The following is a 26,824-nucleotide window of genomic DNA, read 5'->3' on the forward strand; positions in this document are numbered from 1 at the left end:
GGAGGCATGTCATGGACTCCTCCTCAGCTCCTTGGGAGTATAAGAGCCCTAACAGCGTGTTTCCCTGAAGCCCCAGTTCCTTGGTGGCTAAGGGACTATAGTCACTTGACGATGACTTGGTGCAGCCTCGAGAGACCACATTACTGGGTTCTGCATTCTGTCTGCTGGTTTCTTTGAGTTCTTCCTCCCCTGCAATATCCTAGGTATTTATTATCAAGCCCGTTTTGCAGATGGGAAGACCCAAGTCCAACATGGTTTCCTCATTGCATCACGGAATAACCAATAGGGTCTCAGGCAGAAGATGCCACGTTACTCCAGCTTTTATACTTGTCCCTCCTTTCCATCCCACGTGCTTTTTCCCTAAAGAGGAGAGAGGGAGAAGGTGAGGTTACTTACAGCTCCCCTGCAACAAGATATAAAACAAGGTGGGGTGGTCTTGGGAGAACAGCTAAGGCCAGGGGTGTATCTTTCTGGCTGGGCGATGCACTGGCTCGGGTTAGTTTCTCTTCCCAGCTAGTTAATTAGAAGGATGGATTCAGAATGGCTATTTCCATGTCACTTTGTCGGAGGGAATTGTTTGGTGTTGAGCTGAGGTAGACTGCCTGTTCAGGCCGCCTTGGCTGCCCCTGAATGAAGCCACACATTAGCTGGCTTTCACCAGCTTCTGAGCCCCCTTTGTGCTCGTGGGGGACCGAGCCTGGTGCTTGGACGGCTGGAGGAGGCCGCCAGCCGGCCCCAGGCTCCACGAGTAAATGGCAGCTTCAACGTCTCATTTAAATAATGGTAGTACAGGGAATAGCTTTTAAATGGTTATCGTAAAGCATATGATTAACGTCTGCGGACTGTTTACTTTTCCTCTGCGAATGTTCTTTCAAGTGTGCGAATGGCTTGGTGTGGGGTCCAAGCCCAGCTAATCTGTTTGGTTTTTGTAATAGAGAGAAAACAATGTCTGCATGAAAATGTCACCCAGGGAGGCTTAATTTACAGATTAAAAGCTTCCTGAAAGAATTAAAAAAAAAAAATGAAATAGTTTTCATCCGCGAACACGCAGCTCATGCCCTTCAATACTGTTTTAATTCTGAGGAATTGTTCATTTTGCTTCCCACCTGAGCTGCGTGGATCTGCTCCTCTGGGTCCAGATTGCTCCCAGCCCTCTTGATTTCTAAGGATTGATTGCAGGATGCGTTCCTGTGGAATTAATAAGTGTGCGGTGGCACGGACCTTCAGAACTCACTCCTCAGCCCCTGTGGTCCAGCGGTACCCAGTCAGCGGCGGGTGGGTTAACTCACGCAGGTGACTTGGTCCTCTAGAAAACCAGGCTCTAGAACTGAGTGTACCAGGCCTCCAACATCTCGCGGTCTGTTCAGTTCAGATTCTGCCTTGGATAAGATGCCAAGGCATTGTGTGAGTTTCTCCTCCGCTCATCTTCAAAGTGGAGTTGGACACATTTAAACAGAATTAACTTTTTTGAAAGAAGGCAAGGGTAACCTTTCAAAAGCCATAACTCAAAAAGTATGTTAGAAACCAGAGGAGTAACTCATGCAGGTAAGTCATTAGAATTACAAGGAAGGAGGGAAGGGACAAGTTGTGAGGACAAAGGGATTTAATATTACTTGATCCCCTACTACGTGCCAACCCCTTTAGATTTTTTTTTTCAATTCAAATAATCATACCAATCACATAAGGCAGAGATATCCAAGCTGGCATTTTCTGAGTTCGTCTGCATTTAGCCAGTGTAAGATCCATCTAGAGTGAGATAAACTTTTCAAGCTGTGGCAGAGAGATAATGAGATGAAACTTACTGACAAGTTCTTAGGATCAGAATCATGAAAAGAACCTCATGCTAGGATTACAGAGGCAATGTCTCCCTTTATCCTTTACCTGTTCCCATCACCTGACAGTTTCTCTTTCCTTCTCTCCCTCTCTTGTACCTAAAATTCTGCTTCTTCTCTCAGGAATCCCACGGCCTCCGCACCCTCCAGATATATCTCCGTATTACCCACTATCGCCCGGCACTGTAGGACAAATCCCCCATCCGCTAGGATGGTTAGTACCACAGTAAGGAGTTCCATTTTTTAATTTCCTTTTTTGTTTCTTACATGGGCATGCTTATTATTTATTCTGTGCATGTATGTTTGTGTTTGTAGAAGACAGAGTTGGGGAGGGAGGGCAGTGGGTGGGAGGTCATGGGGAAGATGCTTGCTGAAATGCCCTGTGGAGAAAGCAGGCACGTCAGTAGCCATTCAGGTGGATGATACAAGAAAAAGGCTGTTGATACTTGGCGTTCTGAACCCATGGTCCCCAGAGGCCCTAGGTTCTTCTTTGTGAACAAAGGTACCCTTAAGGTACTTTGGGAATTGCAGAAGACTCTGAGGGCTTCTCCCCTGTGAAGCTGATCGTGGCTCTTCTGCTGGTGGCAGCCCAAACTGGAGTCCTGGCATTGGATTGAGGCAGCAGGGGAGTGGGTACAGGCACAGCCTAGTTTTGAAATCTGGGGGTGGGAGTGGGGGGTTATAACTCCACCCCCCATCCCAACCATCACTCCCAAGATTGACAACCACAGTGGAAATTTGTGTCTATTGAGAAGCTCCATGTTATTCAACCAGCATCTCTCTGAGAGTCTTTGCATGTTGAGTGCTTCACCTAAGTTTGAGGGCAGCGGGCGGGGCAGCTGGAATCCTCACTCCAGCATATGGGGCCTTCCTGAGCGTCAACCCTAGGTCCTGGGAGCGCCCAGATCATCAAACTGCCTTTTACAATTTGTCTTCCTATCGCCCGGGCTTGCTTTTATAGTATCACCCGTTAACCTTCCTTAGATAACTTTAAAAAATGTGTGTTTTAAAAATCACAGTAGAAAGGCCTTTAATGTTGTAAGCATACTGTGTGTGTGTTTGTATGCATGCGTGTAATATGTGTTTTATGATGGTGTGCTTTTGTATATATATTTCTCCATGTTTATCGGTGATCTCTGCTCTTTAAAAAACACAGGACAATTTGTTGAATCTTAACAGGAATAATTCCTGGTAAAACTCTCAAGTTTGGGTCTTGGGGAAGACATACTTTTATAGCCTTAAAGAAGATACAGTTTTGTGGTTCACCTCCTCCCCCCAGTTCTACTACCCTGATTTCTCTAGCTGAGCATATTCTACACTTTAAAAACAAACAAACAACAACAACAAAAAAACATCTTGTATTATGCAGTAGCTGTACTAAATACCAACCCTGGGCCGAGTTTCTGTTTATTTTTTGCTCCTTAATTTTGTTAGGGAGGGTTGACATGGATGGGAATGTGTGTCCTATTTCTTCTTCAGTGGGTGGTGCCATGCCTCCAATAGTCCTCAGTCATCACTTGCCCCATTCAGCTGATGGAGAGAGATTTGAAGGATAGATAAAAAGGAATAGCCAACTCAGACAACCCTCTGTCAGAAAAAGTTGTGTGTCTTTCATGAGGATGCTATTTTGCATGTTGCTGTATTTTTTAATTATTGTAATGAGGTGTGATTGTCTATTGGTTACCCACAATTCTTCTTGGGGACTCTCCCCCCGGTAACTCTTGTCAACACTTGTTAATTTGACAAAAGGCTACAAATTAAGCTCTGTTAATTTAATGTTTTCTCACCGAGATCTAAATACCGAAAGAGGCCCAAAGCGCAACTGAAGTCCTTTGATTCACTGTACTTTATTTTGGTATAAATTTACATTCATTATTGTTTTCCTTTGGATGTGTAGCCCTCAATTAGTGTGATGGCTCCATTAAAGCAAGCGAGACTTCGCCTTTAATTATTACAACAAAACACCTAGTTTCAGCTTGGGGAGAGGGTCTCTATTGACATAAGCAAAGGTTATAAAATTTAATTAGCCATTCCTATCAGATTTATGGCATTCAAATTGTTCTGTGTTTCTTCCCTTTGATCCTTCCTGTACAATCCCCAAGATTTTTGTTCTGAGAAAATGAGAATAAAGCTTACTGTGCAGAGAGAACTTTTCCTTTTTTCTTCTTTTCCTTTTCCCCACCTCCACCCCTGTTTGCATGCTCTCACTGTGTACCCCCTCTTTGTAGGCAAGGTCAGCCAGTGTACCCCATCACGACAGGAGGATTCCGTCACCCCTACCCCACAGCTCTGACTGTCAACGCTTCCATGTCCAGGTGAGTTCCAAGAAAGAGGGCGTTCAACCAAGGCCATGGGTCACTTCTCAGAAAGTTCTCTAGATGCTCCCAGACCATCCAGGGACTGCTGCTACGTGTAATTCTAAGGGTATAAGACCCACAGTGCGTTAGGCTTTCCTCCTAGAAAATACTGAAAAATTGCCCTGAACTTCCCAGGTAGATGATGGCAGAATTTCAAGGTTGAATTTCTGAGTCAATATATTTAAAAAAAAAAAACAAAACTTAAGAAAGCAGGAAGAAGTAATTAGGACGTGTAGAGCTTTTTCAAGTGTTACTTCTCTGTTGCCCTAAACCAGGTAAGAAAGGAAAGGGTTCAGGTAAGTTTATTATTATACAAAGAAGAATTTGAGGAAAGGTTATCAGTCTTTTCAAAGCTCCAGACTCTTAAGCATCAATAAGAAAGGACACCCTACTCCCCCCCAACCCAAACACACCTCTCTCTGAAGTAGCAGTGTCCAGTAGAAATATAAGGTGAGCCTTATATATAGGGAATATACATAGGGAATTTTAAGTTTTCTAGTAGCCACATTTTTTAAAAGGAGGAAAAAAAAAAACCCAGACAAAATTATTTTTAATGATATATTTTATTCAACCTAATAGAGTCAAAATATTATTCATTCTGACATGTTATCACTGTAAAGCAACTATTAATGAGATTTTACTTCTTTTGTATTTAGTTTTTGAAATCTGATGTGTGTTTCACACGTACACCGTATTTCAGTTTGGCCTGGACACAGTTCACGTGCTTAGTAGCCACATGTGGCTGGTGGGGACCACGTTGGCCTGTGTAGCTCTAAATTTTTGAAAGTTAAAAAATCATATGCATGTGTACATTCACATATCTTTCAGCATATCAGTGTACATATAACACATACACACATATACCTGCATACGTGTACCTAGATCTTTCTAATCCCCATGTTCTCCTTTTCCCCCTTCTAATTAATTCTGGCTAATTTTTCAGCAACTGCTAGTTTATTTACAAACTGGTTGGCAGCAGTATGTTTAAGTAGTCACTAATTGCTCCTAATGATAGTTTTATTTTCTGTTCATCTGATTTTCAGTCAAGTTAATTAAATCGGTGGAGGTTTAGACTTTCCTGATGGGCTGCAACAACGAATCCATTTTGAGGATGGCACCTAATTAAATCACCATGCATTACATGGCAGAGATGCCATCCCCCAGCCTCTTCCCCCGATCTCTGTAGCCAGCATGAGGACCCAAGACCAGAGGAAGGGTTGGAAAGGCAGGCCAAGATGCCTCTTTTCCTACTTACAAAACAGTGATTTTGGTGGAGGAAAGAGTAAGAACCACAGTCATTAAGAAACACCAACTGTAGCATCTCTAACGTTTGTAATTATGCCATGGGTATCATGCAGCTAATAAAGATCCATGTCCCATATGTGATAAATCATCTCAATTTCTGAATCCACACCAGTATCGGTTAGGCGGGGAAATGCTCGTGGGTCCTCTTCTCCAGGGAGAAGAGGAAGGTTATCCTCATTAAATAATGTCATCACAACCTCGCAAAGCCTGGGAACGAATAGGGAGCCTCCCAGGAGGGGAGCTGCTTCTGAGCACCTTATAATCCACAGCTCACCCTCCTCCGAACCAGCATTCATAGAACACATTGTTTTTCGTGTTTGTTCCTTCGGTGCATTCCAGAGGTTAAACGCAGTGCAGTAATCGTGGGATAGGGATTGAGGTTAAGCTTATCGATTGAATTATCATTAGGAGGTTAGCCAATGATTTCGAGGTGGGCAGGGGGTGGAGGAAAGAAAGGGAACGGTGGGAGGGCAGTTTAGGGGGCTCGAGGTGCAGGGGGGAGGCGGCCGATTCCCCAGGTAGGCCTTATGAAAGGTAGCTAGTTAAAAAGAGTATACAGCAAATTAAATACATTATTGTGGTAATGGGGCGACAGAAGTATGGGTCTATTATACTTATGGCAGTTATAGGGAATGTAGGCAGCTTGCCCTGTTCCAGAACACCCTTTGATATTCATTCTCTTCAGCAGCGGGGCCAGGGCTTCTCAGAATTAAGTGATGGGTCATTATACTTTAAACACCATGGAGAAGCCTAGATTGGCAATTAAACAGCTCTTGCTGACACTCACTTGTGCCACCCTGTGACCCCCTTTAGATTGAGATGTTGGAGCTCCGGGCCCTCAGCCTGCTAAATTGGCGCAAGGCTCTTCTCCTGACGAGAGCGGGCTCTGAAATCCGCCGGCTTCAAAGGGAGCGAGATCATGTATAAACCATAATGTGGGTGCACCGTGGCTCACAAAAAATAAGGCAGGAAGAGATGAAATGTTACAAGTGCAAGGGGGGAAATGAGAGAATAATGACAAACCTAATGCAGCTCAAAGCAGGCTTGTTGCACAGGAAAATGCATCCCACTGCTTGTGCCTGAAATCAAGGCCTGCAGATGATATCCAGTTAACAGAAACGTGTCAACAGTGAAGGAAAGTGAGAGTGAGGAAGGCAGAAGCCCCTGAGACAGCCAGAAACAAAAATTAGTTGTCCTTAAGAAGTTAAGGTTCATCATTATATTCTGGCTTGGAGCCATGAAAGCAGATGGGGGGATATAATGAGCGGCTTGGAATTTTTAGGGTGTTTATTGCATTGCATGAAATAGTTTTCTGCAGAAAGGAATTTCTTTTTTATTTATTTATTTTTTCATTTTTATTTTATTTTTTTAGAAAGGAATTTCTTACGCGAAGGTATGCGTATAGCCCATACACACACACACACACACTCATAACACACACACGTCTCTTTCTCTGCTATACATTTCTCAGGTATAGGAATATACCTATGTATGTAGGTATGTGAACTTGGAAGTGTTTGGTCTTCATGGCTACACTGGAAATCTTTCCCCACCCCAGAATGTACTCAGACTGTGGTGTCTCCCTGTGGTGTTTGGTGTACACACACACACACACACACACACACGCACACGCACACTGTTTTTATCTCCCCCCCACCCCGTACACACATTCTCATTCAGCAGGAAGGGAACATATGTATTTGAGGAATGTCAAGCCTTAAAAATTCACAGTAAAAGCTGCCGTTCCACCCACCGCTTCACCCAAGGGCTTCGAAGAACACATGTTCTTAACTTATGTTTTCTCAGAGGCCTTCGAGCTCTGGGAAGGAACAGGGTGTAACCTGGGAACCCAAGTGCCTCCCAAGGCTTTACTTTTCATTTTTTGGGGGGCGTGGGATTGGAAGTTCTTTTTTTTCTTTCTCTTATTTTCTCGCTCTCTCTCAGGGTTTTTCTTTTCTTTTTCTTGACACCCTAAAAGAACTCGCATGGTTCTTATGAAAAAATGCCATCGTTACCAAACTTTGATACTGACTTAAACTGGGAAAGGCAGCCGTGGGAGAGGGGCCACATCAGGGTAGAAGTTCTGAGTCAAATGTCCACTCTGCTTCTGGGCCCCCTTCAAAAATCTGCATTATTCATTGGCATTTTCTCTGTTGATCGATGCAGAGTCAGTGAGGACTTTAATTTTTCATAATTTTTCAAATGGACATTTGCTGCATTCTTTTGGTAAAATGGAAGCTACTTTCATTTCCAGTCCATATATGAAAAAAACCTTGTAGATAAGTACAGGATCCTCGTGAAATAACTGTCACAGCAAAGTCTCATTAGCACCTCAGTGCCCAGCAGAATTAGCTTCCTAAAGAACAGGTGCCCATTCCCTGGGGGGTACATGGGGTTGCTGTGGTTTGGATTTATTCTGAAAGCGACAGTTGCTTGATCTGGGATCCCCTTCACCTGAACTTGCGTGAACTTGCGTGATCTTGCCAGGGCGGAACCTGGGGGCTGCTGTTTTGTTTTCTTTGGGGAAATCTCCCCTTGTAGTCCCTCACCCCACTTTTCTCTACAGTAGTATTCGTTCCTTTAAGAGGGTGGTTCTTCTAACGCAGAACAAATCATGGTGACTCCAAGCATATCAGAAAATGCGAGAGCTGTTTGTCGGATCCTGTTGTCAGTTTGCAGATGGACCGAGAGCATTTTAATATTAGCTCTGTATGGTCCTGGCTAGTTTGCGTGGTTGAGAAATGCCAATTCATGGCCTAAACTGTGTTTTAAAAAACTTTCCTAAGAATAAACAGTATTAGAGGAAAAGACACAAACTTTACTTCTCTTTTCTTTGTTAACAATTTGCATCTTCATTTATAAGGCCTTTCAATGCATAGGCAGTGTTTTAAGTAAAAGTAATTTAGGAACCCTAGAATTTTAGAGTGCGAAAGGACATACAAATCAGAATTCAAAGCTTTTTTTTAAAAATTATTTATTTATTTATTTATTTATTTATTTATTTATTTATGGCTGTGTTGGGTCTTTGTTTCTGTGCGAGGGCTTTCTCTAGTTGTGGCAAGCGGGGGCCACTCTTCATCGCGGTGCGCGGGCCTCTCACTATCGCGGCCTCTCTTGTTGCGGAGCACAGGCTCCAGACGCGCAGGCTCAGAAATTGTGGCTCACGGGCCCAGCTGCTCTGCGGCATGTGGGTTCTTCCCAGACCAGGGCTCGAACCCGTGTCCCCTGCATTGGCAGGCAGATTCTCAACCACTGCGCCACCAGGGAAGCCCCCCAGAATTCAAAGCTTTATTTGTGGGTGTGTGTATAAAATACTGCTTTGGGGTCATCTTTGATACAAACTTATTTAAAACCTTCCATGACCTATGTTGAGAACCAGATAGGAACTATTTGGATTTCCCCCATTTTTCTGCCTCACTCTCTCCCATTCCTGTCAAAACGATGGGGGCACAGCAGCAAAAGAGAAATAAAAATATTACTGCACTCCCATCAACAGAACGAGGCCTAACGAGGCATACGCAGCATTGTCAAAAAATGTGTGTATACTTCAACTGCATTAATATTTTATTTAGCTGTCTATATGCAACAAAAGATTTCACCTTTTATTCTAGTGCTGATTAGGACTTAGGAAATAGTCTTCTTAGATGTCACTAATAATGTCCCCCCAAACCTGTGATCTCCAGCAGGTAGTCCAAGCCTACTTTTCCACCCAAGTATACGGGCTGAACTTGTCTTTTGCTAGAGATGTTAAAAATCATAATGTCTCATGTCAGTAGCAATAATGAACGGGGAGATTGGCTTTAATGACATTATAAGAATCATTATGTTTAATTTATCGCTAATTAATGCTGACAGGTTTCATATGCCTTGGGTTGCTTTCATGTGAGTGTGACGTGCTGTTTCTTTTTCTTTTTTTTTTTAAATTGTGTGTACACATCCCTCGCCATTCATTCATTTTGATTCTGACGATTTACACAGCTTTCTGTCTTCTAGGTTCCCTCCCCATATGGTCCCACCACATCATACTCTACACACGACCGGCATTCCCCACCCGGCCATAGTCACGCCGACAGTCAAACAGGAATCTTCCCAGAGTGACGTCGGCTCACTCCACAGCGCGTAAGTGTCCTCCTTCTGATCAGTTTCTCTTTCGCCGCGTGTTTAGCCGGTGGCTCCTGGGTGGTGGCGCTCTGTCCAAGGTTGGCTGCGCTGGTGTGACTCCAGGAAACACCCAGCTTTACAAAGAGGGAGACACGCACCATGCGGGGCTTCACGGCTGGCACGCACTGCGGGGGAGAACACAGCTCTTTCTTTGTGTCCTCGGATCGACTGGGATTTGCAGCTGTTCCCCCGTCCCTGACCCCTCTCTGTCCTGCGAGCATGAGAGACACCAGCTGAGACAGAAACGGCCACAGTGTGCTTTCCCCTCCAGCTTGGGACAACTGTATATTTGTGAGCCTTGAGGAAGTGATAACAGAATCTCTCTCACCCCTCCACGCGCCTCCCCAACCTATTTTTGTGCCATTTTCCAGGATGGAGAAGACCCAAAGTGGGAGTGCGCTTCTCCTTCCAAACTGCTAGGGTATCGAGGAGGCGAGGAGGTGGGCTTTCTGCTGCGGAGGAAGTTGAACCTTGCGATTGTTTATCGGGTGGTGTCTGTCTCTTTTGTCTCCATCCAGAAAGCATCAGGACTCCAAAAAGGAAGAAGAAAAGAAGAAGCCCCACATAAAGAAACCTCTTAACGCATTCATGTTGTATATGAAGGAAATGAGAGCGAAGGTTGTAGCCGAGTGCACATTGAAAGAAAGTGCAGCCATCAACCAGATCCTGGGCCGAAGGGTAGGTGGCTCTTCCGCTGGGAGAAGAGGGCCAGAACAGGATGCAGTGGGTGGGGTGGCACATGTCCCTGTCCCCACTGCTTTGGAGAGTCCTTTCCCTTTAGCCACACTCTGACTCCTTCCATGGCCAGCGTGGAGTTGGGACCAGTAACCCCGCACTCGAGTGAGGGTCAGAACGGCCACAGCCTGGTCTTCCCCACCTGCAGAGAGAGCAAGAATAGAACAGCATAGGCAGAAAATCAGGTTCTGGCTGAGCCCTCCTGTTAGTGCCGGGCCCCTGCAGACCGTCGGCACCTGCAGATGATACCATTTCTGATGGAAGCGCTATCCATCCCCCAGCCACAGTGTGTGGTTTGTGACGATTCTGCATGTCTCTCTCTCCCCCCACTGTGTCCCCTCCAGTGGCACGCACTGTCCAGAGAAGAGCAAGCGAAATACTACGAGCTGGCCCGGAAGGAGCGACAGCTTCACATGCAGCTGTACCCCGGCTGGTCCGCACGGGATAACTATGTAGGTGGTTCCTTTTTCTCAGGACTAAGAGTCTGTAGAGATGTGTTGGTTGTCCATCTGGACAAAGGGAACACAACCTGCCAGCTCAAGTCAGACCTCAGTACCATTCAGTCTGCCCAGTCCTGGGACCGTTAGCATCTTACCCGAGCACCAGATTGGAGGATTTTGTCTGGCTTCCTGTAGGGCTCCCATCAGCATGGGATAGTTCTTCAAGGAAGAGGGATGAGGCTGGTGTTCTAATGTTCCAGCTCAGGGCACCCGTGGGGTCAGTTTAGGGCTGTTCACACCTTCTTGCCCATGTCTTTGAAGAGACGTGGCTCCAGGTATACACCCAGTGCGGCTCGTGTGCTTCTCAGCCGTGAGGGTGGCCTTGCAGAGAAGACCAGTGCGTAGGGGTGGAGGGAGAGTGTTTACTTCCTCACAGCTGTTTTAGCAGGGCCTTCACCCTTAAGAGGGAAAAATGAAACAGTTGCCTTAGGCTGTGGTGCAGTAGAAGTTGGAAGCCTAGTTCATCCTGAGAGGGGCATGATGGAAATATCCCTGAAAGTAGCCAGTAGAAGTCATCCTTTGGCAGGATGGATGAAGTGACTCAGGGCCAACAGGGTAGGGAGAAAGTGTGTGTGTTGTGCCGTGTGTGTGTTCCTGGGCTCTTTGTTGGCTGCAGGATTTGCCTCATTTCCTCCCGTGGGTTTTAGAAAACACTGTAGGGTTGTTGTCTTTACTAATCACGGTGATAGTGACACTCAGCATTCTTCTCCTCCCATAAACTGGCTCTCGTCCATCACCTCTCGCCGTTCTTTCTTATTTTGTATTTTGCCTAGGAGCTCAAGTTCTGGGCCCGCTCTCCTCGCTAAATGGATGAAATGTCTCTTATTTTGCCTCATACTTTATTACATGGCATTTGGTTTCATGAAGTGATTTTTACCATCCACTCTTCGGGGAAAAACAAAACCTGTCTTAATGCCAGTAGCAGCCTTCTCCTCCCAGTTCTTTCTTGTCAGTGGCACAGAGCCGTGGATGATTCTTCTACCCATCAGTGCTCCCTGACCTAGCTCTCCCCTGGCTGTCATCCGTGGTGAGGAAACTCTCTGTGTATGTGGCTTGAGATCCGTTCAGTGATTGCTGATTGTGAACTTAACTGTGCACACAGATTGTGGAGCTTCAGAGTTAAACCAGAACTCTCTCAGAACTTACCAGCCATCAGGAAGTCACAGACATCTGCGTGGATATGTGGGTCCTGAGTGAGGGCTGTTTTCTGCTTGCTCTGAGTACCTGTTTCATCACTCTTTAGTCTCATACCTATAAACACAACGCTCGCTTCTCTGCTCTTTGCCATGTGGATGGGGGAGGACCGAGACGCCCATGTCTCCCTCACTGCTGCCACCCATATCCCCGTAGGTCCCATGCCTTTAGCTGGTAGCACTAGACTGTATTCCTCCTGGGAGTTGAAACAGGAATTAGTGCTTGTACTTCTCAGTGGTACGTTTGCTCTGCTCAGAGCCCTTGTCACTCACAGATGGTCAGGCACAGGGTCTTAACTGCTTGGGACCTTTCCATTTGTCCTCAGCATGTGTGCAGTGGGGAAGCCTTTCTTCTGGAGCTGAAAGGAAGAGGATAAGAAAGTTAATGCTCTCCCACAGGCTTGCTGCTTGCCCTCGCCTGACCTCGAGGTGGAGATTGCCAGCAGCAGGCAGGCTCTGCAGCCTCCACATATACAGCCATCTCATTTCAGGACAGCTTGCTCTCCTGGTTTCGGGTCACAAGTTCTTAGAGTTCATCTCCAGCTTCTCCCTGCTACAGACCCAATTCTTTGAGTAATCTAGAATGGTACCACAGAGAGGAGTTCAGCTACACTATAGGTATCCTATCCCCGGTAGACATTTTGGGTCCTAGTAGGGCCTTCATGTACAGCTGTGCAGGGCGTGCACTGCACAATTTTAGAGTGTGCCATTTACACTACGGTCGATGTGCATGGTGCCCCCTGGAGTTGTGCTGGGTGAAATCTCCACAAAGGTACAAAGCTGACTTTGTGAGAGCTTCGAAAGAATGCTGCCATGGACTTTCCTGGAGTCAGACAAGGTATTGCCCAAGGTTTTTTGTGAAGTGCTTTCTAGGTTTCAGAAGATTCACGAGACGCTTGCAATGACTTTAGCTCAGTTTTACATTTGGATAAGGTTTGGTATAATAGGGGAACCCCTGAAAAGACTTGAGAGAAAGTTTAGAGGTAGATCTGGATTTGGGGCTGTAGGAGCTTTACCTCTTGTAAGGGGTACTGTCAGATTCCTTTATCAGTGGCTCATTACACATGAGTTTGAACACACACAGCCCTCCTTTCCTCCCTCCCTCCCTCCCTCTCCTTCCTTTCTTCCCCCTCCTTCCCTCCCATCTCCCCTCCCCCAGGAAATGGTCTGTGGAACAAGAATTAGAGTTAAACTGTTTATAGATTTGATTGTGGTGGGAACTTGTTAGTATTTTTTTTAAACTGACTTGAAATAGAAGCTTCTATAAATTACTTTGGGTACTGTAAAGTTTAGAAGGTTCTTGTAGAAAAACTTTTCTGAGCTAATCACCTTTTTTCCCTCTTTCACGTTCCTGCTTTTCCAGCCCAGTGGTGACAGAAGCCTTTATACACTATTTTAGCAAAATAGAGTTGAGTAAAACAGTCACATTTGGGTTGTTGGACTTGGTACATTCTGGAACACAAGAAGAAACATTTTGGTCCCATAGTGATATCTAACCCGTGGCCTTGTAATAGAAGTTATTTCCTTTCTAGCTCTTCTCCGTTAGGTTAACAAGATAAATCCCAGGCCATTTGCATATCTTGAGTCCCCCCACCCCCACCCCCTGCCCCCACCATATTCGAGGCCTTTCCTTTCCTTTGTTATATTTAAAGAGATAATGGGATGGCCGCTTCCCTTGAAATGCATCTCCCTCTTCACTACATAGTGTTCATTTCTTCATGTCCTCTTCCAATTAAAACACAACCCCTGTCCTCTAGAAGCCTTTAGTCTAAATGATCATTTCCTCAGTCATGAACATCTTAGTTATGTATCCTAAACAGACAGCTTCCCGGGGTAGCGGATATTTTCACCTGCCTTTCAGAACATATTGCAGGAGACTGGAAATGGGTGAGCCCTGTATTACAGATGACTGGGAAGCCCTTGGCTACATGGCTGCTGACACCACCTGGAGTTGAACTGTTTCTGTGCCCCACTGAGATTTTCTTTCAGGTTCCTAAATAAACTGAAACTAGACCCTCCTGCCTGTTCCAAGATGGCCAGGTGGCACTTTGCTCATTTCACAGGAGAGACACAGACATGAAGATGGGCCGCTGGGGTTCATGAGAAAGCACACGAACTCCTTTTCTTTTTTTTAACTGGATGCCAAGGAACATGAAATGTTTCTGATGGAAACACTGCACTGAAGGCCCAGAGAGATTTCCCAAGAGGCATAGGCCCCCAGATCTGAGAGGCTTTCTCTAGAGCTGTTGGTTTTCAGCCCTCAGCTGGATCTAAAACTCAGTGGCGTCTCTGCCTTGGGGTTCTCCTTACAGGGCCTTATGGATTCTCAAGTTTTCTACCAGTGGCTGTTCTTGTCTCTTCTTGAGTTGACGTCAACATACCCTGAGAACTTTTAGGCAAAGGTTAATATTTAGATATTCTGAAGCAAATAGACATGTCAGACCACCAGTTCCTTTTGTTTGTGACACTTCATACATACCAGGCAGCTAATTCATATGGATGGGACTGGAGCTAACAGTGTGAGGGAGAACTAGTTTCAGATCTGGAAGGGGGTGGTTACCTCTACTGAGTTCTTCCCTACTCCCATTCCAAATCCACAGATGGGAACAGACTGTCAAGATATCAGGGAGGGTCAGATTGGAGAATGTGAATCACTCCATGCAGTGTATCACCCGTAATCTATTAAGAGCCTTTCTCAGAGGGCAAGGCAGTAAATAGGTAGGCAGTGTAGCCTAGCAGATAAGGGCTATGGAACCAAGATCACCTGGGTTCCCATCATGGCCCCATCATCTGATAGCTCTGTCATCTCAGGAAAGTGCATGCACTCCTCTGTGCCTCCGTGTCCTTATCTGTAAAATTGGAATGATGATCACACCTGGTGTATAAGGATTGTGTGAGGATAAATGAGCCACTAGGAATAGCACACTTAGAATCATGTCTGGCACACAGTATGTGATCAATAAATGGTAGCTGTTATTACTAAGAGTATTATAGTCGTGACGTAAGTGGAAAACGGCGAGAGCCCAATGTTCCTCTTTATGGATGTCCACTCGGCAGTTTGAAAAGGAGCTCAGATGGTTTCTGGCTCTGTTTCACCTTTTTTCTCCCCTTCCGTCTTTAAAACCAAGGCCCATGCTACAGCGCCAAGAAAATCCCCTACTAAGGCTTTTATATTTTGATTCCGAATGAGGACCATTTGGCCTTAATAAGAGATTTGTGTGGGGCAAGGAGGCTCTCACGGCCATCTCAACATTGTTCATTTGTCCCTTGGCTCTTGGGCCACTTCCAACCCTGTCTCTCCACACCTCCCTGAATCTTTGCCATCCAGTTCTCCTCTTCCCTCTTATGGATGCTTGGGGTCAGGTCTGAGGATGGACGTAGATGTATGGGAAAAGAGGTCTTTCCTCTCCGCCCTGCTGATCCCTTCCCTTCTGCTGGGCGCTCGTTCCTTCAGCTGCAGCACAATTGAAGGGCGCTTGGATTAAAGGGGGGTGGGGGGTGGGAAAACACTCAGGAGCCGGTGTGGATGGAGATGGCAGCCAGTGCCCCTCCTCCTGCCTCCTTTCCAGGTGAGCTCAGACGCCCTCCTCCCACATCTGCTTCCTGAAATAATTCCCTGTGTTTCGTCTGTTCATCATCTAGGGGAAGAAGAAGAAGAGGAAAAGGGACAAGCAGCCTGGGGAGACCAATGGTAAGTCTGAATAAGCAGGATGGAGAAAGGGAGCGGTACTCTGAAGACCACTCTTTTATGTCAGGCTTCTATCTGGGGAAGGCAGGAGAAATTCAAGGCCAGGACATTGTGGGGGGGGGACCCATCTTAGCCAGCCTTTTTGTTTATGCATTTTAATTAATTGCTTCATGACTGCCCTTTTAAAGCTAGTAACATTCATTGTTGCATGAAAAGCACATTGTTAAGTCTAGTGGAATGTGTTTTAAAATAACTGCAGAGCCTGTAAGTGGAGAGCGGTAGGCATGCCTAGGCGGGGATTTATACAGTCTGCTTATTTTGTATGTGTCTGAGTAGGGATAAGGAGGGGGCGGCTAGGGGAGCAGAAGGGGTGTGTGCGAGTGTTTGATATTAACTGGGCCGTTCCTGAATGTTCTGATGCATGCCTTTACAGTGGTCAATTGCACCCAATTTAAATTAAGGAGGTTTGTCATTCTCTAGAAGAAATTAGAAATACTGCATAGGCAATCTCAGAGGTCCCTTCGAGAAGGCCAGGCTTTTACAAACAACGACAAAAACATTTTGAAGGCTTTGTATAATTTGTTCTTTTTTTTCAGAACACAGCGAATGTTTCCTAAATCCTTGCCTTTCACTTCCTCCGATTACAGGTGCTAATGTCATTTTGAGTCATTAAAATAGTTGATGAACTGTTTTTTTAATTTTTCTTGCCATTATAGTTTTATTAACATGAAACACGTATGACCTTTGAACATTCTTTAAAATGACCATCTACACGGTTTCGTATGTTTCGGTAGATTTTTTTTTCAGTTGCTTTTGTTGTTTTTTTTAAATTTAATTTCACTTCTGCTTTGTTTATTTATTTTTCCCGTTACAGTTGTTTAAGCCATGATGACAGTGATTTAGAGTTGAACTAACTGTGCAAATTGAATATGCAGTATTTCTTTAAAAGAGACTGGTAAAAAAAAAACAAAACAGAAACCAACAACAACAACAAAATGGAAGGAATTCAGTAATAAACCTCCTTAATCTAATGGCATTTTTTTCATCGCTCCCACTAAGTTTTCTCACGCAAGCATGCATCCGCAGTATGATTATTTTTTCCTTTGGTTTTTTTTATTTTAGTTTTTTTTCCTTCCTTTTGCTTTTCTGCTCATAACTTGCAAATCCACTAGCATTTCACTGACTGTACCTGCTTAAATGCTGCTGTGAGCTTCTAACTAACTCTTAACAGCTCATTCACACAACCTGTTGACCTTTATCTGTTCCTCTCTTAATATTAATGAAAATAGATTTACAAAAAGAAAAGATGAACATTCCAAAAGCTGCAATATCCCAGTACCACAACCCCTTTCTTTCTTTATTTCTTTCTGTTTTGTTTCGTTTTGTTCTGGTTTTATTTGTAGTTTTTTTTTCTTTTTTTAAACTGTTGTACTCTGAGAAGAAAAAAGCATGTGACAAACTTAATTCCCTCCTTTGCTTTATTTTCTTCTTTAAGAAAAACAAATTGAGAGAGAGAGAAAAAAAAAAAAAGCAGAACCAAAAGAGGAAAAACATTATTTAAAACTTAGTTCTTCAGTATCTAACTTCCCTTTATCAGTTCAAACCGAATCGGAGAGACAGTCCTTAAAGAAGGGATACTGCAGCTTTATTTGCAACAGCTAATTTCACAAGTTGAATAAGAATGTGATTTTTTTACCTTTTTTTTTTTAAATTAAAGAAAGTTAAAAACGAAAGTCAATATTATGTAATTAGTAACCAGGTCATTGATTTATTCCCTTTTTTTATTTTTATTTTTTTCTTATTTGTATCTTTCTCTTCCCCCCCCCTCCTTCCCTCTCTCTCCCTCCCTCCCTCTCTCTTTCTCTCTCTCTCTCTCTTTCTCTTCTCTCCTCTCCCTCTCCCTCTCTCCCACGTCCTCCTCTTCCGCTCGCTTCTCTCTTGAACTCATTCAGACCTGAGCGCTCCTAAGAAATGCCGAGCGCGCTTTGGCCTTGATCAACAGAATAACTGGTGCGGCCCTTGCAGGTGTGTATAGATTTCCCAGATTCGCTGTGCTGGTTTGCAGCTGGTCTATTTGGTCCTTTCCCCCCTTCTCTGGCCTGTTGCTTTGTAGCTCTGTGTGTGGATCTTAGGAGACAGGAGGGCGTGGGACACTGCTCTGTGAGGGACGTGCTTGTCCTCGCTGCTGCTAGCCAAAATGCCACTGTAAAACAGCATCATTCGTGCCTCCTCGGGTCAGCGACAGCAAACCCCAGCGCGCCCCCTCCCAGGGAATGTTGCCTGCCAGCCCCTTCCTCCCGACAGCCCAGGATGGGGGCTCAGTGACATCCATCGTAAGCCTGGCCTAGGTAGAAGCAAATAACGTCACCTTTTCCCCTCCTCTTCTCTCTCTGTTTTTATTTTTTCCTTGTTGTTTTTTGGTTTCTGGTTGTTGTTTTTGTTTTGTGTTTTATCGTTTTATTTTATTTTTTTTCTTTTGACGCACAGAAGTCCTTTCCTTTCATGTCCTTGGTGAGGGAAGACAGTCAAATAGAACCGAGGTGATAGCGAAGACAAGTCAGCTGTAGCTGAGATTTCACATCCAACTGAGCACGACCCACCATTGTGTTGTATTTTTTGTGTTTACCTTATGCTAACAGATGCAAATACTCCAAAGAAGTGTCGGGCACTGTTCGGGCTTGACCGACAGACTTTATGGTGCAAACCGTGCAGGTATATTCCCTACTGCGAGGCCTTTGGGAAAAATCAAAGCATTCTGTCCTTCTGGTACCTTAGTGTGTCAATATATTTTGACCTCGTTCCCATCTACTTCCCCGCTGGCATCAATGACTAATGATCCTCATTCTTCAAAATTTCCTTGCTAATTTTATGCCGTGTCCTCTCCCTACTTTTCTCTTTCTCTCTTTCCCCTGCTCTTACAAGTAACATATCCCTGGTGGTAGGACCTAGACCACAGCCCTCACAGACCAGGACGGGCACTTATCCTTTTGCTTTGAAAGCCAGCGTTCTGGAACTGGCCCGGCCCTGTCAATGCTTCCGTGGCATGTCTGTAGGACAGAGAGAGAACCACCATGTCCCAAGGTTTCAATGAGCTCAAATTGGCAGCAATAGCACTCCCATGCACTTGGAGTCCAGACACTTGGAGAAGGGCTCTGGGGCAGGCTTTTTTTGGTTTTGTTTTGTTTTTTTGTTTGTTTTCTGTTTCAAAACCACGTCTCTGGACAGAGGAGCTTGGTTAGCTGACATTGTTTTACAGTGCTGAAAAGAAGCGTGGCATTGAACGGCATGCACCAGCTACAGGGCTGCAAGCAGTGAGTCGTGCAGTCACGTACTGCAGTGCTGCTAGCCTGCAGAATGAAAAATATATATCTATGCATATATTTAGAGAGACAGAGAGAGCGCTGGTTCCAAAGTGAATCAGAAGAGTCCAAATTAAACGCCTGTGTTCCACCTGCAGGTTCCATCCAACCTGTAATTTCAGAGAAGGTGTAGGTACTTCCTTCTTGGTGGAGGGATACCAACTAGTTCCTGTCTCATTTCCTTTCCTTTAATGACCACCTTTGGTTAAATTTGTTGTTTCTTTGTTCTGATACAAGCAGTCTTTGAATTTGGAATATTATGATGGTAGGTATCTCAACACCCAAACACGCTCCCCTGTCTGTAGTGCCTCCCTTGTCACGTGTCCCTCTCCTCCACGCCCTGCCATGTGTTCCGTGTTTAGACGTTAGCTCAGATGTCCATTCCATTACGTGCATGCCCACCAGTCTCCCGTGTCTCTTCCCCCTCCCCTGACGCCTAACGAGAGATGGGCGAAGTGCCTCGCGTTGACCAAGCGTTGAGGGGAGAGAGGGCCCAAGAGTCTGTCTTGAGAGAGGCTGCCCTCCACAGGCGACCCTCATGCCCATTGAGTGAGGACCGGGGGCCTTGGGTGCACGTCCAGCAGGAGAGGGACCCCCCCACCCATTCTGTGAGTTGACAGTGTCCACGGAGGTGACAGATGGCCTTGCCACACAGTCCGGGGGTCTTGTCTGTGCAACAGAAAAGAGTTTCATGATGCAGTTGGTGGAGGGCGTTAGGCGTTTCATTAGGGCTGGCCTGGAAGATGGGAACTCTGCCGACCCTATCAGGCGGTGAATTTGTGTCAGATTTTTATTTGCGCTGAGTGGGAAGATAATTAGCTACAGAATCCTGCTCTGAGACGCCTGCTGTGGTGAAGGGTTAGCTGATCGCAGGGCCCACACCTAAGGTAGGGTTTCTCACGCTCTGTAGAAACGCACGGCCGACACCACTGTGCGCCCCTCGCAATGTGGTTTGTTGCCTGGTTTGTGTATTTTATTTGTGGGAGGTGAGTGGTGGCTTATGAATCCCTTTTTCTGCTTTGGAAGCAGGTAACTGCAAGTTAGACTTGGCACTTTGGGGGATGAAAGTTAATCATGACCAACATTGACCAGACAGACGGTCCTTTCTCACACCCAGCTGCACCTTGCTTAAAGCGGAGTGTGGAGTCTTCCTCAGAGACGAGCATTTTCATGACATTTTTACAGAACAAAAACAAACCACCCCAAGCCTTCGGAGCCGCTTCATCAACATGGTTCTCTACAGTGCAGCTTGGGGGCGGGGTGGGGGGGCCAGCTGTCAGTGTGGCAGCGCAGGTGCTCAGAGGTCCTTCCTCTCTCCTCAGCACCATCCTTCCTCTTTCCCGCCTCAGCACCCTTATTAGACCTTCCGTGGTGGCCATTCTTCCTCTGTCGGGGATGTCGTTTCATACTCTAAAAGCTTTAGCAGATGCGTTTCTGCTCCTTTAAGTGTGTAATTCCAAAATAGGGTCAGGAAGAACTCTTACTTTCCTTTCAGAGTGAATCCATAGGCAGCTAAAAATGGATTTTTAAGGGGCCACCCCTTGCTGGGAGATGGAGCGTAGGTGGGGGAGGGTAAGAGGATGGGTTTTGTCCCTTTTTCCCTCAATGTTTCTTCTTGACTTTGCCAGGATCTAGCTTGATGCTAAATCAGTAAGACAAAATGTGCTTTAAAAAAAAAAAAGAAGTTGCAAAACGAGGCATTTTCTGGCCTGTCGGAAATGTACGTGTTCCACTGCCGTCTGCCCCGCCACCTCTTAGAAGGAGCGGTCCCCCTGTCAACATAGTCTTCGTGTCCCGTGTTCAAATGCCCCCACTCATCCCCACGACACGGAAACTTCCTATCATGAGGAGGGCAGGAGGGGGGAGGGGAGCACCAGAAACGCTCCTAGCCAATCAGGGCTCCTTGCTCCCTGCACAGGGTTTCTAATTTTATTTGACATTTGAGGACATTTTAACAAGATTCTGTTTTGAGCCCACCAAGTTGCTTTTCCCGTCTTTTTCACTCTGCCCTAATATAGCATGGAACGCTGCTGGATGTCATTCCCTTGTTTCCTGTTATTTTTTCCCCTCTTTCTCTCTTTGTCCCTGTCCTCTCTCTCATTTGTCCCTGTTGCTTTCTCAGTTTTGCTTATGCCCCCCTCCCCACCCCCTTTTTTCTCCCATTTTTAAAATGCATGGACATAGTTTTTTGAGCATGTTTTGATCTGCAGGCTAAGGTGGTTTAAAACTCTGAGAGGCTTAATTATTTGTCTTGAGCTTCTGGGATGGGAGCAGAACCCACAGTCTATTTCAGTCTATCCCAGAGGAGAAAAAGGAACCTTGTGTCAAATTGAAGGTGAAGGGGGGCGCTGCCCTTGCTTTCCTAGAGTTCCTTTCGACCCAGAGCAGGGATGGATAGACCCTGAGGCCACCAGTCCAATGGGTCTTGACCTCTGGGAGTCAGGAAGGGCTGAGCATGTGCCCTTTCACCCCCCCCTCCTCGCCTCCCTCCTGCCATCTTGCGGAGTCCACACCCCACGCACTGAAGGGCATCATCAGACAGCTCTGTGGCACAGACCCAAGGAGGAACTCATTACACCCACTTCCTTTCAAAGGCCAGTGACATCTGACAGTGGTTGCCTTCAACCAGGCAGCATCTTAGTTGCTTTCCCATGACCGGAAGCCAGCCGGCGCTTACAGAGTGTTATCAGCTGTAGTTCTGACTGTATTCTCCTTAGATCAGCACATTCCCTGTATCTGCATTACTTTTATAGCATGTGTGGGGTTGATCGCCAGGATCACTCTTCCTACCAAATATTATCCCATCAGACTGGGATGAATAATAGGAGAAGCTTTGAGGTCACACGCTCAATGTCTTGAATTGATGTCCCCAACTTTAGATGATAAGCAAGAGAGGCTCTGAAATTCTCATTCCTATTTCTTACATAAACGGGAAATGGAGAGGGGAGATTCTCGTTTTGGTGCAGGGCAAAATTAGTCTTTCTGGTTTAAACACTAATCCTGACGACCCCCATTCAAGAAGGTCCATGCTGTGATTCCCTGGCACTTCTTCTTTGTCGTCACTTCCTTGTGACAGGCTGTACCCTGCATTCACTGGCCCCGGCATGTGGACCACGGCAGGATGCCCCCTCCATCCCATCCTCACTGTCTCTCGTTCTAGCCTTCTCACTGTGGGGTGGGGGAGGGGAAGACCCCAAATCTTAAAAAAAAAAAAAAATCAAGTTTGAATCATAATTTGATCCACAACCTGCAGGCCATACAACCAGTTATTCTTGTTCCTTTGGATCATTTTCTGTTTTTCTTATTCTTCCCCCTCCCCCACCTTTGTTTATCCTCTTCTACCTGTTTTTTGGTGGTTTTTTGGTTTTGGTTTTTTATTTTTTGTTTTTGCTTTCTTTTTGAGTTTATTTGGTTTTCTTTTCGTTCCCCCCCACCCCTCCCCCACCCCCGATTCTGACCTCTCTTGATTTGGTGTGGTTCTTAACAGACAAGCCCGAAAACTCTCTGGGCGCCAGCAGCCTCTGGTGGTGGTGGTGGTGGTGGTGGTGGTGATGGTGGTGATGGTGGTGATGGTGGCGGGTTAAAACCTTTAAGCCTCTTGCTAGCACTGCCTTCAGCTCTGTGGGCTCAACAGTCAGCATTTTGAGAGTTTCAGATTGATACAAGGCGCCTGGGGTGGGAGCTCTGTCTTTCTCTTTCACACACACACACACACACACACACACACACACACACACACCCACCCACCCACCATTGGCCGGGTAGGGGTGGTAGTGGTGGAAATGGAGGAGGATGGTTATGATGGGGAGTGAGGGCGTGTCTAAGCCAAAAGAGAAATAACAAGCTTTTGAGTTCATCTCAGTTTGCACCTAGCCACCTTCTGGCAAATCGGTGCCGCCGTCTACAGGTGGTACCCTTTCGCTTGCTGGCTTCTATTTGGGCACGGGTGGGGCGCTGGGTGTTTAGTGGGGGCAGGGGAAGCAGGTAGGTAGGGAGTTCTGTGGTCTGACATACTTGGTTTGCCGGAGCAGGCTTAGCTCAGTGAGCGCGGCACCCCAGCGTGACTGTAATCGTCCCCTGGCCGCTGGGCGTGCCTCCGCAGGGCATCCGCTAGGTGACGTCACCTCGGCTCTAGAGCGTTAGAGAATTCTTTCCCTTGGCATCTTTGCCCTTTATTCACAGATAACTCTCTTCCCCTGTTTCTAGGAGAAAAAAAAAGTGCGTTCGCTACATACAAGGTGAAGGCAGCTGCCTCAGTCCACCCTCTTCAGATGGAAGCTTACTAGACTCGCCTCCTTCCTCCCCCAACCTGCTAGGCTCCCCTCCCCAAGACGCCAAGTCACAGACTGAGCAGACCCAGCCTCTCTCGCTGTCCCTGAAGCCCGACCCCCTGGCCCACCTGCCCATGATGCCTCCGCCGCCCGCCCTCCTGCTTGCCGAGGCCGCCCACGGCAAGGCCCCCGCCCTCTGTGCCAACGGGGCCCTGGACCTGCCTCCCGCCATCCCTCCCTCATCTCTGGCGCAGCCGTCGACATCTTCCTTACATTCCCACGGCTCTCTGGCCGGGACGCAGCCGCAGCCGCTCTCCCTCGTCACCAAGTCTTTAGAATAGCTTTACCCTCCTCAGCTCCGGTTGCTCTTTTGTGGAGTGTTGCGTTCTGCTTTTCTTTATTTCCCGCGCCCCCTTCTGCCAGGTTTTTGTTTTGTCCTCTTTTCCGTTTGTGCCACGTGGCTACATTAGTTAATGTTTATCGAGTTCATTGGTCAATATTTGACCCATTCTTATTTCAATTTCTCCTTTTAAATATGTAGATGAGAGAAGAACCTCATGATTCTACCAAAATTTTTATCAACAGCTGTTTAAAGTCTTTGTAGCGTTTAAGAAATATATATATATACATAACTGTTATGTAGTTCGGATAGCTTAGTTTTAAAAGACTGATTAAAAAACAAAAAGGAAAAAAAAGAAGCAATTTTGAAGCAGCCCTCCAAAAGGAGTTGGTTCTGTATTATTTGTATTAAATACGAGCTTGCGAACCAATCATTTTACATCTGGTTTTTAAACCATAAGGGCACAATGAATGCAGTGCCATTTACTTTTTTTTTTTTTCTCCTGTGTGAAACAACTTTTATTGTGATGTTACTTGTTATTGTTTAAATGTACAGAAACAAAGGGTTAAAATGTGTTAATATACCTTGTTCCATGGTGTTGTTCTTTTGGGGGGAGGGGGATGCTATTCAACAATTAATGGAATCACAACGCTGTTGGACCAGTAGTATTTATTGCTTTAGAGGTTGCTTGTCAAACCTGTACGTTGTCCCTTTTAAAATATGTTTTCCTTTTTCTTGAAACTGTATAAAGTTTTTTTCCCCTTAGCATAAGCATCTTATATATAACAACTCATTTGTACAAGGTTTTTAAGTTTATATATAAAATGTGTATATATATATTTTTTGTTTCCCTTTTGGACATTTTTTTTTTTTTTTTTTTTTTTTTTTTTGCCGTATGAAACCCAGATGCCACCAAATGGACATTAATAGTTGCATTAAAGGATCAGTAGCATTAACAAAAGTTGCTTTAAAAGCCATTATGTAAAACAAGACTTGAAAATTAGTGAGGGAATTTTAGCGACGCTGTACGAGCAGCAGTGGAAATTGTCCCGTTTCCCCTGTGAACTCGCAGGCGAGCGCCCTGCACCCTGAGGACATGGACTGACCGTGTGCAAAACTTTATGTGCCAAAATTCTCAGTGACTTTAGCTTTCTCTCTCTTTTTGATGCTGTAATTTTTGTTCATCATGTTTTGCTGTGGTGTTACATAGGTAGATTTGTATGTAGTTTTAATGTCACCTATAACAAGATGTGTTTGGTAGCAGATTGTCCAGAAAGCATTTTAAATGAAGAGGTATAAACCCTTAAGGGCCAAAAATTCTGTATATTAGATTACTCTTAAAGGAAAAACCAGCTGCCGCTTTTATGTACACGTATGACATACAAGTAGGTAGCAAACTTTAAAAATAAAAAAAACCTAGGCATGTTGATGTTACAAAATGCTGTATAAAGCTGAAACCTGTTCATTCAGTGCCATTGTAGTTGACATGAAGCGATTGTAAAACTGTCTCCGATTTTTCTCTGGTTTATTAAAATGCTAACTATAACATTTTTTGTGAATACTTTGAATGTTTCCTAACAGTTGTGATGTTACTGTTCCGTTTTATGCTCTTATTCCAATTTCATTTTTAATGGTTTGGAAGCCATTTTTGTAATGAATAAATGTTCATGCTGTACAGTATCTGTAGCATGCCGTTCTGGATTAATAAAAGCAACTTAGTATGTGCAGATAAAGGCTGGTCACTTGTTTCTGTAATTTGGGTTTTATTTCTGGGGAAGCTGGATCCGCCTTAACCAAGAGAAATGTGTTCCCAAGCTGGAACTTGAGACCCCGTGGTTGGTATGGGTGGTGGGTGGTGACTTGGATACCAGAAATGGGCCTTGAAATCTTAAGAGGGGTTGCTTTCTGCCCCTCCCTCCCGCCCCCCCCCCCCCCATTCTTAATGTCCGTTTGCCATACTTTATGTACCTGGTAGTTCATTTCTGAAAGCACATGTCACTCTTCTGGCTATAAGACTGTCACTCTGATATATCTCAGTCGGCCCTCTCAGAGTATCAAGCAGAAATGATTTAATTCCAGTTAATGAGACTTAGTTCACCAGGAGGGGATTTAAGAAACCACATCATTGCCATTTAAAGGATCATTGATGTGAAAGTGTCCTTATTTCTTTCTAAGAATTAACATGCAGGGAGAGATGCCAGGGTGAGCAATTGTTAAGCAAGAAGGTTTTTAGAAAATTGGATCAAGGTGCTTCCATTACAAGTTTGCGTGGAGGACTCTCGCCATCTCTGAGACTCAAGTTCAGGGCTCTGCCCTGGCCGGGGTGCGCGTTCATCCCCATCGTCAACCAGGGGCCACAGTAAAGATCTTCCTAAGGTTTCCACTACATTCATTCCTCACGCTGGCTAGGACGGACGGATGGATGGATGGATGCATACGTGGTTCCACGTATCTGGACAGCCTCACCTGCAAAGGACGTGATTTCACTGGGCATGGAAGCGGTCTGTGTCACTGCCCTTGTTACATACGGTTACACGGTATTGTCCTTAAGGACTTTTCTTGGAAGCTCTGCTTTGCTCAAGTTGATTTTTGTTCTGTAAAATCTTGATATTTTGTTTTCATTTGCTTTGTATTCCCGGGAAGGAGTGATTCTGGTTGTCCTTCCCTATTTTATTTTGCACGCTGGGACCAGAGTGACCTTTGAAAACACAAATGACAGTATCTGTTCTTTGTGGCAGTGGGCTAAGCCACTGATGGGCATTTTCTCATTTCATCCTAACGCCTACCCCCTGAGGTAGATATTATCCTCCCCTTCCACTCTCTGCTTTATTTTCTAAAACTGGGTTTGGGAACTCAGAGTGTGTGTCTTGTCTAAAACCACACAGCCTGTAGGGTGGTGGAGCTGGGATTTAAATTCAGCCCTGACTCCAAACCCGTGCTCTTAATACCAAGTTATGCCTCCTTGCGTAGTAAAGATGGTCCTTCTCCCCAGTGGAGTGATGGGATGGTCCTTTTGATGGCTTCCTTGTTTGCTCCACCCCTCCTCTGCAGCACACACTCGCTTTCCCCTAAAAGCATTTTCG

At 45.4% G+C, this 26,824-nt stretch overlaps 1 protein-coding gene across 33 annotated transcripts in view; it reads left to right on the forward strand.

The window, feature by feature from the left end:
- Window positions 1–25,474, forward strand: part of TCF7L2 (transcription factor 7 like 2) — a 197,872-nt gene extending 172,398 nt beyond the window's left edge. For 5 of the 33 annotated variants that reach the window (XM_068548565.1, XM_068548566.1, XM_068548573.1 and 2 more), the window contains 9 exons: window positions 1,956–2,058; window positions 4,061–4,147; window positions 9,473–9,613; window positions 10,174–10,333; window positions 10,735–10,842; window positions 15,726–15,774; window positions 16,368–16,418; window positions 17,724–17,796; window positions 23,337–25,474. In XM_068548565.1, coding sequence (XP_068404666.1) covers window positions 1,956–2,058; window positions 4,061–4,147; window positions 9,473–9,613; window positions 10,174–10,333; window positions 10,735–10,842; window positions 15,726–15,774; window positions 16,368–16,418; window positions 17,724–17,796; window positions 23,337–23,742 — 1,178 coding nt within the window. In that variant the 3' untranslated portion in view covers window positions 23,743–25,474. The other 28 variants (XM_068548568.1, XM_068548575.1, XM_068548581.1 and 25 more) reach the window with 16 other exon arrangements.
- Window positions 25,475–26,824: the final 1,350 nt, after the last annotated feature.

Source organism: Eschrichtius robustus, chromosome 7 (genome assembly GCF_028021215.1).
Source record: "Eschrichtius robustus isolate mEscRob2 chromosome 7, mEscRob2.pri, whole genome shotgun sequence".
Classification (NCBI taxonomy): Eukaryota; Metazoa; Chordata; class Mammalia; order Artiodactyla; family Eschrichtiidae; genus Eschrichtius; species Eschrichtius robustus.